Below are 17903 nucleotides of genomic sequence, written 5' to 3'. Positions count from 1 at the left end.
CGATGAAGTCGATTTTATGGGCTGGTTTGGAGTTGAAGTCTGCCTGTAGTTTTAAAAGGGCAGTGGAGGAACTGAGCGAAGCCGTTCAGGTCGTGTTGACCACAACTCTAAATATTGCATTAACATGAATTAAATCAACATCTTGTTCAGCTCTTTGCAGGGGGTGGGGATGCTTGTTTCCTGCTGTAAAGTTGACAGTCAATGTCTGTGGAGTCTGAGATTTAGCCATTGGGTTTGTTGCAACTGTGGCAGCATTTTCTGTACTCTGTATAAAAAAAAGGTGTGACAGTGACAGACAGAAACAATTTTGAGAATAGCACCACCAGCTAACAGCTGCTAACAAAGCCAAAGTTTCCATCTGCTTTTGAACTCCCTGTCTGTGAGAAGCTACAGGGCCATTTTGTTTTTTATAATAGAGCTGGACCGTATTTGATCTACTACAGTTTAGAGATGGTGTGGGTAGTTATATACTGAACAGAGATTGTTGCCTTACGAACCCCATATCTTGTATCAACTTGTCTTGTGAGCTAATTTCATCTAGCTTTAATAAAACAGCGACATTGGGTCACTGAAGTGTCAATAATTGGCTGAATTGGGTTCAGCCAATTCAGCCAATTTTCTGACTGAATTGTTGTCATGAGGCTAAAATTAATGAAGACATTTGAACTTTTCCTTTGTTATTGTCGTTTTAAACTGCTGTTTCTGTGAGAAGCATCTGACTCAGCGTTCTGAGGCTTTTGACACTTTAACCTCTAATGTTCACCCTAACCATAAGCTTAGACTACGTTGAGAAAAATGTTTTCTGTTGCACATGTGTGGGCTGACAAGAATATTAGACTACTGTGGATTTAGAACAGCTACTTGAAAGAAAATCAGAAAAACCTTTATTGGCTTTTCTTAGTTCCTGCAACAGCTGGCTGAGCTGCAGTTCTAAAAAAAAAACCCTGATATTCTATACATGGCTGATGTATTTTCACAAATTTCTTTGACAGTATTAGCAAAAGCATTACTAGCATACCCAGTTGTGAATAAACACATTATCTATGTTAAACCTGTTTTATAATCTGATAACAATTCCCTATGAAGATGCAATTCTGACTTTGAAAATATCTGTGCCACCCCCAGGTCCAATACCCAGTACGAGTCCTGCACTTATACCATGTAGTGGAAGCTGCAGGTACAAACCAATAATTAGCGATTCTGACAGGTTGCATCTTATTAAATAAGTGCGACAAGTATTACTGAACCGTCTCTCTGGAGTTTGCAACATAGCATTATTAAACACCCATTGCAGCAAAAATGTTGTCAATCAGGACCTGACGTCTGATGAAGACAAAATCAAACCCAAACTTAGCCCCAGATGGGGTAGAAAGAGCAGGAAAAACAACGGTGGCCCAAACATTAGTCATTTTGTTTCATTTCAGTAAAATGTGACTAAATTCTGAAAACAAATATAATTTTATGTCATCACCTTCTCCAGTAGTTTGTCGGTGGCACACACTGATTTTGCAATGGCGTTACCTATGAGCTCTATAGGACAGCTGGGTTATCTGGACAGATGCGTAAATGCGCAGCTAAACACACTGCATGCATTGTTGCTCGTTCCAAGGCTGCAGACTGAACTTGCTGCTGCCAGACGGCAACAGGTTGGTGGTTTTAGAAATAGCACGCACTGTTGTGAAATATGGTTTTCAAGAGAACAACATTGAATCAACAACTTCCTGAGTTTACCCAGACAAACATATTCAACTGCAACTGTAGACATGTAAAAATGGTCTTTAAACAACACTTCCAATAACAGATGTAAAAAAATAAAAAGAAAAAAAGGTCCTTCTGTGTGAAGTTGTACAAGAGTGTCACTGACAAAAAAAACCCCAAACAAAACAATGAGCAAACAAGATGCAAATCCTGACCTTGTTTTCATTCTCACTTGTAAATGTTCTGGCAGCCATATTCTTTTGTTTTTGCATAAACTTTAGATTTGCTTCGAAGTTAATAAAGTTACAATGTAGGATTTCCAACTCAGAAGAAAAAGGTGGACACAATATTACTACATTCGGGAACATAAGTCATTTAAGTGTTATTGTGTAACGTCTGCTTACAGCTGACAAAGTGATGTTGAATTCAGCTGCTTCACTGTAACCTACATGGGTATGAACATTTTAATGACAGCCACACAAACAGTCGTTAGTGTCAACAGTGAGGTCTTTCCAGTGCTGCAATAAATAAGTGTGAGCTATCAGTTTGATAAAACTGCTTTTATTAGCAGTGTATAATTTAGAATATATATATATATATATATACAGTATATATCAAAATTGACACCGGGCCGGGTGTCAATTTTGGGAGAACATGCAAACATGGAGTTTGCATGTTCTCCCTGTGCATGGTGGGTTCTCTCCTGGTTTTCCGGCTTCCTCCCACAGTCCAAAAACATGACTGTCAGGTTAATTGGTCTCTCTAAATTCTCCCTAGGTGTGAGTGTGTGTGTGTGCATGGTTGTGTGTCCTGTCTGTCTCTGTGTTGCCCTGCGACAGACTGGCGACCTGTCCAGGGTGAACCCCGCCTCTCGCCCGGAACATTAGCTGGAGATAGGCACCAGCACCTCTCGACCCCACTAAGGGACAAGGGTGTACAGAAAATGGATGGATGGATATTTAGTGTTTAAAATTAGCAGGAGCTACCTGTCCTGAAGGAACAGGTTATTATTTACAACAATTGATAAAAGAACAAGTTATTTTCTCAATGTTGATCAAATCGTTCCTTAGGGTTTCTAAAGGCCACTCTGAGAATTTCCTTTTTGGTTCCTGCCTTTCGGTTCAGTCCTTGAACACAAAGAGTTGATCTCAGAAATCCCTTTGCTAATACTAAAATGCCATTTTAAGTGACTCAGAGCCAATTTAAAACTGATTGTGTGTTAAGTTTCCTGTTCTTTGTCATTTAGATGTCTTACATAATTCATAGGTCAGAAAGGATCAGATCCTGAAATTAAATGATGGAGGAAACAGTAAAGTTAGAAAGAAAAGCTCTGAAAAGCCTTTGGAAATCTGTAAGAAATATTGGCCAATGTAACTTTAAAAGAGGAAAAAACAGTCTAACTGAATGGAAGCAAAATATGAAGAGATGGGCAATGATTGCAGACTTTGTCAGCGTAACGTAAGTCTTTTTCCTTTAACTTCTAAAACGAGGAAACAAAATAAAGGCTACATCTCTGGAACACAGTGACTGACTGAGAGCTAATTTGTAAGCGTTTTATCTCAGTTTTCTTCAAACCTTACTGTAATACACGGCCCATTCCTTTTTTTTGGTCTCGTGGGCGTGTCCGTTTGCGAACCCATTAAATCCCTCGTTTATCTTCCCGTTCAGCTTGCTATTGTTTTCACCGTCCATCTGGTCCTTCCTCAGAGCCAGCGCCGGCTTACACGTGTGCCAGTTCCACAAGAGCTTGTTCATGTCGTCCTGGGCCCTGATGCCCAGCAGCTTGTCTTCGTCACTTCTCTTGTCCTCGTCTTCGTCGCCGTTCTCGTCCTTCCCGGAGCGGTGGCGGTGGAGGCTCTGCATCTCCCCGCTGATGTTCTCAAAGTACTGGTGGATGCACACTTTGGCGAAGCTCTTCGCATGCTCCTTGCAGGTCTCATCGAACATCTTGCGCTCAATGTCGATGTAATGGGACCAGTATTTGGTTTTGAGGAAAGCGGCTTGGGTGAAGCACGGCCTGATGGCCCGGATGAGGAAGGCGGTGAAGGTCATCATGAGGAGAAAAATCCATCCACATGCCTGTAAAGAGCCGAGGTTTTTCGATTAACAAACAGACTGCATTTGCTTGTGATAGATTTCTTTTTCTTGTTAATCTTTCCACTCGGTAAAGTGGAAATAACACATTCTACAGGCTTCCCGCAACCTTCACAGCTCACCAACTTCATTTATGTTACAAACATTTCATTTGCAAGATATGGGACTTCTGAGCCTGCATTTTTGCCCCGAGGCTACTCAAGAGACCTGAACAGCAGCGTGGGTGTTTTATGGGAGGACTGAAATAGGACTCAGTTTTATGGATAACACATTTAGGGACTTATAGAAAATAAAAAACATCACAAAAGTAAATGTAACCAGTGAGGGATATTAGAGGTAAAACAGAATCATATTTTCTTATGAGGAATTTAAAACATTGCAGCAGCTAGAATTTTAAACATCCAGGGGCCCATTAACCTCCACTTTCTTATAACAGTAAAAAAAATTAAATAAACAATGAAATAATAAATTTAGATCTACTTTAAATTTCCCTGTGACTGAACAAATTGGTTGATAAAAATAACAACTTAGCTAAGAGTTTTGCCAATTTAACCTGATATTTTAGCTCCATGCTGTTTAGTTGTTCTTATTGTCTTATTGCCTTTTAATGCTTTTTTATACTTAATTGTACCACTGTTGTGTATTTTATTCATCCTTAGTTGTATTTACGTTTTGAAGCACTTTGTGCAGTTGGAGGTGTTGGAAGTGTGCTACATCCATACATGTATCACTGTCATTGATATTTTGACTTTGGGTTAACAATAAAACAACAGCAGCTCATTTACATTCATGGCTAAGACTGATTAATCTCACTGTAAACAAGGAAGGTGCAGGTAATGTCATGGTGCCATGGTGGTGGTAAAATTCTGGCAACCACAGCTGTCAGTATTTTACCGTAATTTAAAGATTTCTTTTTTTTTTTTAAACTTTATTTACTTCAGGGATGCCAAAACAACAACCTTGTGATTTTTAAAATCATATATCTGGTTTGCCTGGCAAACTACCTCACATTACTTCTTCTTGTGTTTCATCCTGAGAAAAAGTAAAAACAACTAGGCATACCTGTGATATACACTTGATGTACCGTGTTGCTGCCACTCTTATTTCCTGATGCTCAAACAGGTCTTTGCAGGGGATCCTGGCCAGCAGTCGAATCTTCTCTGTCTCCGACATCCCTTTAACAAAGCTGGAATTCCCGAACTTTTCAATATCCAAGTTGATGCTGAAAGCGCAGAGGAAGCTCTTCCCGTCCATGAGGGTGACCGACACCCACAACGCAGGGGCGATCAACGATCTCTGGGTGATTGAACAAAACATGTAGCGCAGGATTGTTGGATCCTTCGTCCGGCTCCCTGTGGGTCTTTTCCACTCCTCGGCGAGCACCGACACATTATTGTTCAAGACAAAGCCCAACAAAAAGAACCATATGGGAGGGATGATGAGAAGCCCAATACCGTAGGTGTAGTTGTATTCTGGCATGCAGGGGCAGCTGAACTCAAAGGCAGAGTACATCTGGGCACTTGCTAATGCCATGATGCCACAAATCCCATTCATGAAAGACTCCTGGTTGGACTGGAGGAACTGGAACATCATACGAAACTTATCCATCGTGTGAGATGTGGTGGACGCTTTGGCTTACAGATAGTGAAATTTCTGGAAAAAGACTATTTGAGAAGGATCGTTAGATAGACAACACTACTCATTTGATATGAAAAACAGTAGAGTTTGAACCTCTTTCAAAAAAAAAACCTAAGTTGATGCTAAGTTAGGTTTTTAATAATGTTCAGTAATATTTAGTGAGGTGTCAGCGACGTTCTTCTGAGATTTTGATCCATATTGACCTGACAGCATGATGCAGTTGCTGCAGATTTCTCAGCTTTGTATTCATGATAGGGAGCTCCTTGTTTTACCACATCTAAAATTTGAGCTAATTAATTGTGATCTGATGACTCTGAAGGCCATTGGGGTACAGTGAACTAGTTGTTCTGTTCAAGAAACCAGTTTGGTTTCTATATATCGGCTGTGACATTTCAGTAATACTCTGCTGGTACTAATGGGCCCAATGTTTGCCAAGAACAATTGCCCATACTTTTATGTCACCATCACAAGGCTGAAGCAGTGATACAAGGCAAGATGGATCCTCCTTTATGTTGGCTACACCATATTCTGACAATAACATCTAAATCTCACAGTCAAAATCAAGGCTCATCAAGCCACTGTTTTACCAATCTGTCCATTGTTCAGGTTTGGTAAACATGTGAAATCTGTGGGGGGCTGCACAGTGGCGCAGTTGGTAGCACTGTTGCCTTACAGCAAGAAGGTCCTGGGTTCGATTCCTGGCCCGGGGTCTTTCTGCATGGAGTTTGCATGTTCTCCCTGTGCATGCATGGGTTCTCCGGCTTCCTCCCACAGTCCAAAAACATGACTGTCAGGTTAACTGGTCTCTCTAAATTCTCCCTAGGTGTGTGTGTGCATGGTTGTTTGTCCTGTCTGTCTCTGTGTTGCCCTGTGACAGACTGGCGACCTGTCCAAAGTGACCCCGCCTCTCGCCCGGAACGTTAGCTGGAGATAGACACCGGCACCTCCCGACCCCACTTGGGACAAGGTGTACAGAAAACGGTGGTCTCTTGTGGTTCAAGTGTGATACACTCAAATATCATCATCTCGAACCAGTCTGACTGTTCTTCTCTGACATCAGCAACACATTTTCACAAAGCCACTTGGTTTCAACATTCGGCTTCACAACATTGACGTGCCTAAACTCACTGAGCCGCTGACTTGAGAATGTGTTGGATAGGCTGATTCAGGATTTGCGTTACATGGTAAATGGTCAGGTGTACCTAATAAAAAGGCTAGTAAATGTTCTATCAACCAGATAATAATATCTGACTGCAAAGTTATTATAAGAGCTATTATGTTTTTTTTATTAAGAAGAAACAAGTAGGAGATTTAAAGTTTTGTTTATATCCGTAGACTTAATAGTAACAGAAAATACATTTTGAGAAGCATTGCTGGATTTCACCAGACTGAAAGAAGATGCAGCAACTATTTACAATTTATCTATAAAACATTTGTAATTGACTTATCCAATAACAAAGTTGAAGACAGAGATTTAGTTGAACATGTTGATGGTACACATATTCATAGATATTGCTCTCATATTAACTTCACACTTACCTTGTTATTTATACTTGGATAAACAGCTGAAAAGATAAACTTGTCATACAACCATAATGTCCATAGTGAGTGTCTTGCAGCTCCGTTTATACGCAGCATACATATACACCTGGCTGACTGAGAAGTGATTCTCCGGTGATACTCAAAGCTGAGCTAAGCTCCTGTCATCAAGCCCCTCCCTTCACTGTGTTACAGTGATTTGAGAAAATATATTTTCTCAAAAGCAAACCTGACGAAGCCTGTGAATATCTTACACGCTTTATTTCAACCCCCTTTTCACTTTATATTTCCGCATTATTATATGAAAAGCAAAGTGTTTCTGTGTCAATCCAATAAATCCCATCAGTGAGAGTGCCTGGATTGTTCCTGCGTCGCTACAACAAGCCAGACATGCAAACAAACGTTCAAACCATTCAAATATCTGTGGCTTTGGATGGAAAATTTGGTTGCAGTCACGTAGGTAAAGGGTGAATCTGTTTCCAATTGCTTGGAGAAGAAATGAGCGTGAAACAGGTTGAAATTGTTTATATACTGTATATATATATACTGTATATCACACAGGAGTTTCAATACATATGGATCCACAAAATGATTTGAAGCTTGACAAACCAGTTTTAAGCCTACAACAAGATAAAAGGCTGCGGTTCACTCCACTGTTCATGAACACTAGCCATTTAATACACTTTTGTCTGTAACCTGATACTGATTGTCAACACCAGGAAAATTATTTCTCTGAGTCAAAGACTTGTGTACACTGATTTTATGTAACGCGAACAGTGTTACATTAAGAAACGCCTCCTTTCCATTGACACTCTAGTCAAAGACTAGACTGTTATCTAGTCTTTGACTAGACCAAAAAAAACCACCAATAATATGGAGCAAACACAAAGCCTCCTGTAGTTGATAGTGAAGTTATTTTTCCTGTCTCTGGAACACTGCCCGCATTAAGTTTCAAAATCAGTTAGATAACATATACATTTATTCAACTATAAAAATATAGTTTTAGACGTTTTTTGGATTTTACAAATGATTACATTTAACTGATTTTTGATTCAAACTTCACACAGGTTTTTTCCGGCTTAAAAATTGATTGGTTATTGTGGCTGCAAATAGTAACAAAACAGGAATTACTATTTCATTGCTCATTGTTTACATTGTTTTAGATAAATTCTCATCTACCGGTTGGATTAGTCTCAGATCAATAACAACAGTAAAAATCATAAGTTTTTTATTTAAATTTGAAACACTTTGAGACAGTTTTGATACCTTTCAATGACAGAAGATACATTTTAAACCCGTGTGAGATCCTCATTATTTGGCATCACCTCTGCAGGCTGCTGTGGAGTCCTTGCATTTGCATATAGTTGAAACCAGACATATATTTACTCTGTTTAAAAAGAAACATAACCCATTTTTCTCACTGTCTAAGATTGAACCAGACTAAACTTTTTCTGTTTTAGGATGGCCAGAAGTACCAAAGCTATTTTCTCTTTGCTAAATGCCAGAATAATGAGAGAAATTTGTATTAGATTTGCCTTTTAAACTATGTGACATGGGTCTAATGTTCTAGGTTTCTAATGTTTGGTGTAAATTTGCCCCATTTCTCAAGAACTGCTGTAACTGAGTCAGGTTTATAGGCCAGCTTTTTGGCTCACGCCTGCCCACAAATCTTCTTATCAAACTGATCAGGGCTGTTTGATGGCCATGATTAGAATTGTTGTTGTCATTAGTAGACCCATTTGTGCCCAAACTTTCATTTCCTGGCTGAAAACTCAGCTTCTTTTTAACTTTCATTGTTTTAGTTTACAAACTGTGGTCAAGATTTTCCCGGATTGTTTAAATGCACAGCAATCTCTTCCAACTTGAACAGGTTCTTTTGACATTTAGCAAACAGAGATAGTTTTAGTCATCCTAACTAATCAAAAGCAGGGGGAAAAAATTCCTTTATGTCAAAAACACGGGAAAAAAGTTGAGTTTTTAAACAGCGTATTAAAACTTCTGGTTTCAGCCTATATAGCTGCATCCTCTGAGTACATTTGGCACTGAATGTGAAATGAGTAGGCAGTTTCAGGAAGTCAGCTCGAACCTTTTACTTGCGCATATTGCACAGGAAAGTGTCGAAGCAGAGCACATGGGGTTGCGTGAGCAGGAAGTAAGTCGAACCTTCAACTAAAATAGGAAGAGATCTCAGAGCAAGTGGCAGCATAAGGTTGTTTCCTCCTTTGTACCTTTTCACATATTACCGGAACACCCTCCTGCTGAGACAAACATTCTCTCATTCAGGTGTGTATGATTATTTATATTTGACATGTTTTCTACATAATAATGCCTAGTGCTTGATTTGAAAACACCCAACAGGATATAATAAAGAGATAAATTCAGAATTGCTTGAGCATATTCAGGAAGTTACTTTTTCCCTCTTCGGCTATGCATCGTTGTGAAACTTACCAGCAGCATCTTTTTCTTAGAAAACTAGAATGCCGTTACAAAAAAAATCTTTTTTTTTTTTTTACAATTTTGACTTATGCCTTACAAAAGTATTTATAACTCCTGAGCTTTTCCACATTTTGTTACATTGCAAACTTCATTTGACTTCTTGGTGATTTTGTGTGGTAGACAAAAACACAAAGTCTGCCCATGAAAAGTGATGAATGATTTCAATTTTGGTTTTTTTTACACTAGAAAACTCAGGTGTGCATATGTACTTGGCACCATTTACTTTCATGCCCCTAAATAAAATCTTGTGCAACCAACCACATTCAAAAGTCAGCTAGTTAGTAAACATTTCTCCTGCGTGGAATGTTAAGAAATCTCAGGATGACTTCAGCTGCTCTGTGAAGACTGTAGAGGTTTGTTAGAGAACATTAGAGAACAAACAGCATCATGAAGACCAAAGAACACAACTCAGGCCAGACCAGTCTAAACTTTTACTTTTTGGCTGACCTACAGAATGCTGCATGTGGTGGAAAACTTACACCCTGAACACATCATGCGCACTATAAAACAATTTTTTAGCAACATTACGCTAAATGATGAATGCTTGTCTTCATCAAGACAGGCTAACTAGTCAGAGTTGATAGAAAGATGGGGAAGGAAACCTGTTATAGGCTGCAGGTTGGGGTAGAGGTTTGCCTTCCAGAAGGACAATCATCTTAAGCATGCAGTCAAAGCTACAGTGGAACAGTTTGATGGTCCAAATCTAAATATAACTGTAATATTTGGAAAAATTTGAACATGGATATTCACAGACTTTTTCCACACAATCTGACTAAGCTTGAGCTACTTTGAGAATAAGAATGGACAAAAATGTTAATATAGCAACACATCTTCATTGTGGGCCATATCAATATCATGAATGTCCAAAAAGGGTCGATCTCTGCCAGAATGTATTAATAAAACATTATTAATACATTTAATAATGTTTGTATTATGTTTGTAAACATTTTAGCTGTTTACAAACAGCTAAAAATATTCACCAATAGCTGTATGTATTTAATGAATACTTGTTAAAATAAAATAATGTTTAACGCCTTCTCACATTGATGTAATTTGGCAGTGTACAAATAAAACCTGCTGTGATTTGATTGATAAAATAATATTTCGGCACACAACCGCTACCTTGAAGGTTGTATTTATATATATATGTAAGTCTACAAAGTATTGACTCAGAGAAGCAGAGGAGAAATCCCCACTTTTCCGATTATTTAAAATATGTATTTTTGAAAACCCCAATATCATATTCTCACCAAATAATGTTTTTGGGGTTGTAATGAAGTAAATTAAAAGGTAAAGATGTTTGAGCTGTATTTGAAAGTGAACTAATTACTGCCTCCGTATTCCTTCCCAGGCTGCGCAGATGATGCAAGACACTCTGGTGCGAGTGTTTGTGGTGGCTGCAGGTCTTCTGTTGTGTCCCCGGGATAATCCTGGGGTTGAGGAATGGGACGATGCCGTCGACGAGGATTTGCAAAAGCACGAGCAGATGCTGCTGGAAGGGGAAGAGAAACTAGTCCAACCATCAGCACCTGTCAGTTACAAAATAAAAGAACCTCAAGGTGACATAAATAACAATCCAGAGCAACAGAATCAGTCCAATCAACATGACAAAGATGAACCATTGGACACAGATGTGGCTGTTGCTGAAAGAAGAACTTTTGATCCCAAATTACCAGTGGGACACATGACAAGTAAATCTGCTACCGTGAATCTGACTGAAAATCTAGACAATCAGGAGGGAGAAGATTTTAGTAGTGGCAGCTCAGAACAAGATAGTCTGCAGGGACATTATGAGAAGTCAGAAGGTGCAGCGATCCACCCAAAAGATCGAGACTCACCTGCCTCACATGTCTACAGCAAGATGGAAAACGAAACCTCAGAGAAAGGTATTGCAGAATGGGAGAGGGATTATCTCTGGTACATCTGGAACACATTCTCCATCATTTCCATAATGCGCTTCTTCAGGAAATACCTGAAGAGAAATCTCCAAACAGATCAGGAAGAGACCACGATCTCCCCCCGCAGATCTCCTAAAGTGTTGCTGCCTGACGTTGAAACTCTGCAGAGCTTTTATGCTCAATGTGTTCAGGCCTCAGCTGAGAAAATGTTGAGGGAGAAGGGTTTTTTGGAAGGATTCGCACATGACCTCTTGGAGGCCATGAGGACGGTTTGTGAAAACAACGGCAGCATGTTGATTGAGGACTTTCAGATGGTGAAAGAGCGTGACATCATTGTTCATTTTGCTCCATGCAAACCATATAGTGTCCGCTGCCTGCTCGGGAACAACCCGGTGAGTGATCCACTGCTTTACACGCAAGTCTGCGGTCAGATAAAACTCCTGAAAGAAGAGAAAGTCCCAAATGGCTGCCCCTGCCAGTCCGCCGATGCAGACGATATGGTTTGCCTGGTACATTCGGAGAGTGACAAAGCAAAAACAAAAGTGGTTGATGCTTTCAATGGACCACTGTGCAGCAAGAACAGCCCTTTTCTGTCAAAATCGAAGATCACCCGGTGGTTTCAGAACACAGTCAAACAAGCCTGGGCGCAGATCTCACATAAATACGAGTTTGAGCTCAGCATCCGCTACGTTGAGACTCCAGGCGCTCTGGTGGTTCGCTTCAAGTCAGGGAAGAAGATCAACTTCAGTTTGAAGCCGGTGGTTAAGTTCAACACAGAAGCTAATTTCTGCATCTTACCCTGGTCCTCCAGAGATGTGGACACTTTCTGGGCGCTATCGCTCTCCGTCTACGAAGACCGCCTCCTGGAACATCTCTCCAAACGCCTTCCTGTGAACTCCTGTCGTGATCAAATTCTTGAAATTGCCTTCTTCCTTCATAGGAGACAGGAAGCGCTGACAGGGAAGACTGCACTAAAGGACATCCACTTTAAAATGGCATTAATGCACCTTCTGCTGGCCAAAAAAACATCGCAGTGGCAACCAAACTTTGCTACCTGCAGGCTACAAGACCTGCTGAGCTTTGTGGAGGAAAGTCTTAAGAGGAAGCACCTGACCCACATTCTCGTTGGCAACCCTTTGGCTGAGGTTACTGGACTGCCTAAAGAAATCTGCAGAGCAAAGCCAGTGAACCTGTTTCATCTCTTTGTGGAAGATGACTGTACATATAAGAATGCCGTCATGCATTTCCAGGAGATGTTTCAAAATGCCCACATGTTGATACATGAATATGTTGTTCAACCTCGGGCTGGCACAAAATCCTTTGCTTAAAACTGTGTACAGTTAGACAGACTTTTCTTTCAAATAATCATACAAGTGCAGGTGCATCTTAATTACAGAATAACAAGAAGGGAGTCTAATCAGAGGGAAACTTGCTACGTTGACTTTGGACTTGATAGCATTCAGCGGACTTGAACCTGCAGACACGGCTCCTTGAATCAACACAGATCTCTGTTGTCCCCATTTTTTGTACAGTGACTTTTTTTTCTTTCTTCCTCTCAACTCTTCATTTACTTGCTTGCTTACAGGACTCTGAACACTGAGGTTCTTTAGCCGTTACTTTTTGTGGCTTTACTAGCCTTGTGGAGAGTCCAGTCATCTGTCTGCTGGATTACTGTCAACTCAGTCTTCCCTGTGATTGTGCAGAGCAGAGCAACATTTCACAATTGGAACGTTGAATGCATTAGGTAATTTCCTGACCAACTGAATTTTGCATTTCCACCTTCTGTAAGCCTTTATCCTCTAAATTAACAGGATAAAGGCCTTGAAATACATCAAGTCTTATCCACATTTGAACCAAATTATTAAAATAAAAATGTTTTGTTGGTGATCTAATCTATTTAGATATAACTGTATTTAAATAATAAAGTATTGGTATATCATGTGATAAGTCCATGTGTAATGCATTTATTTGAAAGAGATTATTACAACATTTTAGATTTCATCAAAGTCTTAGAAGTACATTTGTTTCTGCAGTCATCTTTTGAGGAGACCTCAGCAGACCGTCAAATTCAACTTCTTAAATTAAACTTCACTTTCAAAGTCAATCTTCCAAGAGCGACTGGAGATTATTTCCTTGGGTGCTTCTGGGTAAAAAGATGCGTCATATTAAAATGTTAACTTCTTATAGAGTGCTATTTTGATTCTGCAAGATTATAATTTTATTTCAAAGAGGACTTCCATCACCAGCATTAACTTTTACCCAACTCAAGATAAGAGTTACTTAAGAGTTAATTACAGGTCTGTGTAAAGGGCTTTCCATGCCGTAGATTGAGAACACCATCTTACCCTGCTGGTGGGGATGTTGATTCACAGCAGTTGCACACTCAGTCCTTACCATAGAGCTTCTTCCATCTGGTGCACAAACAGGATTATCCACTCAAAAGATTGTTAAAGCTTCTATAATTCTGCACTAAAACATGTCTGCAGCTGCTAATAAAATCCACCACAGGCAAGTTCAGCAACTTACTAGCATGGTCATAATTGGAAGTGTTCTGCTTTGGGCATGGAGTAGGTGGCTCTACATTCATCTTAAAATAAAATTCCTGCTAGACGATGCATCTCATTATTAAAGCACATCTTCTGTTTAACAGTATGCAGCTCTTATTGGTTTATGTTGCCCGTTCAGAAATGGTGGAAGCTCTAGACCGTCTTGGAGTCACGACGAGGGAATTTTGATTGAATGGGCTTGCCATAAGTTTGACAAAATTACACTTTTGTTATTGGGCCCAATCAAGCAATTTAATTGTAACCCAAATACTTCACTATTTACCCTTGATGATGACGAGGTGAGCAGAGGTCTTGGGAGTCACAAAGCACTTTTTGATGTACATCCTTTCCTCCTCACTCTTTGTTTTGTCATGTCTGTTGGCTTCAAAGTACATTGGATCTCCTAAGTTGTAGATTTTGTTTCCTGATGCTGCAGAAAAACTGAACTCACGTCAAATCGATTCAAAGGGTTTTCCACAGACAGGTTTGACAAGTGTTTGTAACTGCCAACTGCGTTAGCTGGAGGGTTTGTGAATAGCACATACTGAAGTTGTAAACAAACTGTTTGGTTGCATGTAAATAAAACATTTCATAAACAGATTTTAGGTTTTCTTTCCTCACCTTATCTTAAACTAAAATGTCCACCTGTGGAGGAGTTTTGATTTAATTCAGAGACTGTCTTGTGTGCTTTGAATCATTGTCTTGCTACATAAATGAAGGACATTTGAACTTAATGTCATGATCTGATGGCTTGACATTCCACATGATTTTTATTTTGTTTCTCTTCCATTCTTTAGTTTGGGGCCTGATGTATTGCTTTTTTGATATATTTTAGCCTACTTCATGTTGACAGATGGGATCTATTTAAGTTTTGTCTTGATTGTTGGTGTCATTCAGGCCTGATGTGGCATGTAAAATTGAACAGGCCAGTCAAAAAAAAAAGTGGTTATTCACAGTTAAATTATGATTTAATGGTAAACGCGATTACCTTTACACATAGGGCCTGGATGAACTGAATGCATTTCCTCCTTAATGAAATTATCAGTTGAAAATTGCTTTCTGATGAACATGAGAAAAAACAGCATCAGCAGCCAACATATTGCTTCTGTCTGTAATACTGATTTTTAATCTTAATATCCATAGCAATTCTTAATATCTGCAGCAAAAGTACTCCTCACTGTTATAATTCTTGCTACATAGTTTATTTCTGAGGAGGATCTTAAGACCCCACACTTGTCGATTGGCAACCCAAAGCAGATGCTGAACCCTAACTTTGGAAACCATTGGTATAAAGCACTCAGATGGAACAAACAAGCAAATAAAACAGAATAAATCTGTAAAGGGACAGATGCTTTCCAACAGCACATCTAATGCAGTCTGAGTACGGGAACACTTGGCTGACCTTCCTCCATGGCTCCCCCTGGTGGTGCTTCTGAAGAAAATAAAAAAGATCATTTCTCCCATTCTCACTATAACAGGAAGCTGGGATTGTAAGTCTGGCTTGAAAAAGCCTACCATCTAGAGGAGAAATGGTGAAACTGCTCTTTGGTTGGCGCTCTTTGTCCACTAAGTCTTTGCAGTTTTGGATGAAAACCGACTTTGTAAGAGTAAAACAATATGTAACAATTAAAAAGAGACACATAGAAGATGTATTTGACTCAACAATGGGCTCATGTTTAATGAGAGGTCTTATCACCTGAAGGAACGAGTCTTACCTTTAAAATTTACTTTGCAGGGGAATACCAAATGGCATTTCCCTTAAAACTGGAGCAGTTGACTTCAGTCAGTATATGAGACAATGTTCAGAAAACCAAAAAACAACAAGAATTCAAGTTAAATCTTTACTCCTCTGGAATTTAATAGTACATTTTTAGAGTGTACAGAAGATAGTGGTAATCTTTATCAGCATGGTTCATTGGACCACTTCCTAGTGTTAAATATTTGTTATGCGTCCTGAGACTTAAAGACCTCCTTCCTGGTTCTTGCATATATTCTGTCTAGATAACATCGTACTTCGACTAGCTCCGGTTTGTTTGCTGCGCCTTCATCACTTGGAAGAGTGGGAGGAATACCCAGAAACACTCTCTAGAGCAGGGGTCTCAAACTCCAGTCCTCGAGGGCCGCTGTCCTGTAACTTTTAGATGTGCCTCTGCTGCACCACACCTGAACAGAATAATTAGGAGAACTAGAATAATCTGGAGAACTGATTTACCCAAGGAGGAGGTCATTTCATTCCAGCGTTTTGTATCTGTGGCACATCTAAAAACTGCAGGACAGTGGCCCTCGAGGACTGGAGTTTGAGACCCCTGATCTGGAGCCAGATGGGATTTTTTCTAATCCTAGTTTCAGGCTTCAGAACTTTTCTGTGATCACTGGAAACAAGAACATTGAGATATTCAGAAAGCTTATTTGATCCGTCCCTGGAGGAATCATCGGCTGAGGCAGGCAGAAACTAGGCTTTAAACAACGAAAGTTGCTTTGCTTCTTCTTCTTTTTCAGGTGTCACTATCTGCTCTCTTTCTGAATCAGACTCAGGAACTTTGAGGAGAGCAAAACATAATCAGAACAAGCCCAGCACCTGAAAGAACCATTTTCAGCCCAAAAACTGCCGCTGGCAGGTTTTCAACAATCTACAATCTGGAGAGGACTCTAAAGAATTGCTGAAAAACACCAAAACATCTGGGTCTTCCTGTGGGTCTCATATATATTTCACATATTATCAATATGTATACAATAATTGCAATATATATGGAATTTGACCTACAGCAAAAACATACAGAAGCATAGAGCAATCCTGAATGTAGCTGAAAGCTCTATCTTTCTGATACAGGTGAACATATATGTGCAAATGAAAAAAAAATTAAAAACAAAAAAATAAAAATATGGCAAAAACAACGTTAACAAATGAGGAGATATCAACATGAAGTAGGAATGCTTGAATTGAAATTATTGAGGAAATAATTGCAATTATTACCTCAATAATTTAAATTATTACTGAGAACTTGTTTGAAATTATAAACAAGATGTTTAAGGGGGCTGGGAAGTATTGTGTAAATTTTACTTTTTGAGCTTTATATCATATTATAATTTTGATCCCTCATCAAAAACATACCCGGAGTGTTGCTTTGATTCTTTTATGCATGTTCGAGGACTCCTCGAATCTCCGGTGGCAGCCATCCAAGGATGCCTAAACTCTTGCTCTCACAAAACTCTTCCTTGGAGCCTCACAGAGCTTCCCTCCCACAAGCCTTCCCCACCCAACTCCCCCAGACTAGTGGCAGCAGGGATTAGCAACCTGGTGGAACTGCGCATCTGCTGAGCTCATCATACAAACTACTTCTCAGTCCAACACTCCTAAGACTCGTTGTATATATATATATATATATATATATATATATATATATATATATATATATATATATATATATATATATATATATATATATATATATATATATATATCTTAAAGGAGCAGTTTTGGATATATATGAAATGAAGCATAAGATAAGACATTTGACCCTCTGTCTCTTTAAAAAGCGTCTCTTCCCGAAAAGCTGCTAACACCACAATGCTTCTGTATTATCCCTATCCTACCCTAACCCTGTCAAACAACAATCATACTTTCTACAAAAGTTTCAGCATTATTTAGAATTTAACTTACCGGAAGTGACGCAGTGACTGGTGTCACTGCCTGGTTGTTCCCTCACGGTCCGATCACAGCGTCGTTGGAGTCGGGAAGGCCCTGTTATTTCACTTCAGCTTTTTAGTCTTTCGCGATCAAGTGGAGACAAACTCTGATTTGGTTTGGTCAAGTGCCGTTACAAGTCAGTTTAAACCGGTTAGTTTTAACTTTACGGCTTCAGTTTGTTAAAGAATGCCAATGTTTAAGTTAGCTGGCTTGCTAACGGGAGAGCTAGCAGCCAATGTTGTTTTGATAATTTACTAAAACAAGACAGTCTCCATATCCATGATTATAGTTTGCATTTCAGTGCAG

The 17903-nt window shown here is 39.4% G+C and overlaps 3 protein-coding genes across 3 annotated transcripts in view; 2 read left to right on the top strand and 1 right to left on the bottom strand.

Moving 5' to 3' along the window:
• Positions 1–2570: 2570 nt before the first annotated feature.
• calhm1b (calcium homeostasis modulator 1b) lies at positions 2571–9122 on the bottom strand. Its single transcript, XM_032564227.1, has 3 exons — positions 6970–9122; positions 4855–5456; positions 2571–3777 (listed from the first exon to the last, which is right to left on the bottom strand). Exons 2-3 carry the CDS (start codon positions 5398–5400, stop codon positions 3268–3270), a joined length of 1056 nt encoding a protein of 351 aa, XP_032420118.1. The 5' UTR covers positions 5401–5456; positions 6970–9122; the 3' UTR covers positions 2571–3267.
• A 17-nt stretch (positions 9123–9139) lies between these two features.
• LOC116720801 (inositol 1,4,5-trisphosphate receptor-interacting protein) lies at positions 9140–14509 on the top strand. The gene is made up of 2 exons (XM_032564226.1): positions 9140–9252; positions 10817–14509. Exon 2 carries the CDS (start codon positions 10826–10828, stop codon positions 12689–12691), a length of 1866 nt encoding a protein of 621 aa, XP_032420117.1. The 5' UTR covers positions 9140–9252; positions 10817–10825; the 3' UTR covers positions 12692–14509.
• A 3078-nt stretch (positions 14510–17587) lies between these two features.
• The window catches only part of LOC116720618 (ras-related protein Rab-40C-like), a 4023-nt gene continuing 3707 nt past the window's right edge, over positions 17588–17903 (top strand). Inside the window, exon 1 of the mRNA XM_032563981.1 lies at positions 17588–17903. This exon is cut by the window's right edge and continues 358 nt beyond it. The gene's annotated coding sequence lies outside the window, so the exon portion shown is untranslated.

This window comes from Xiphophorus hellerii, chromosome 5 (genome assembly GCF_003331165.1).
Source record: "Xiphophorus hellerii strain 12219 chromosome 5, Xiphophorus_hellerii-4.1, whole genome shotgun sequence".
Classification (NCBI taxonomy): Eukaryota; Metazoa; Chordata; class Actinopteri; order Cyprinodontiformes; family Poeciliidae; genus Xiphophorus; species Xiphophorus hellerii.
This window is presented reverse-complemented; position numbering and strand designations above follow the sequence as displayed.

Bases quoted from the DNA above. Each gene is read 5' to 3' on its own strand.
- calhm1b (XM_032564227.1), bottom strand. From the start codon at position 5,400: ATGGATAAGTTTCGTATGATGTTCCAGTTCCTCCAGTCCAACCAGGAG. The intron at 3,778-4,854 runs GTATGCCTAGTT...GGCTCTTTACAG, and splicing joins ACATCAAGTGTATATCACAG to GCATGTGGATGGATTTTTCT.
- LOC116720801 (XM_032564226.1), top strand. From the start codon at position 10,826: ATGATGCAAGACACTCTGGTGCGAGTGTTTGTGGTGGCTGCAGGTCTT.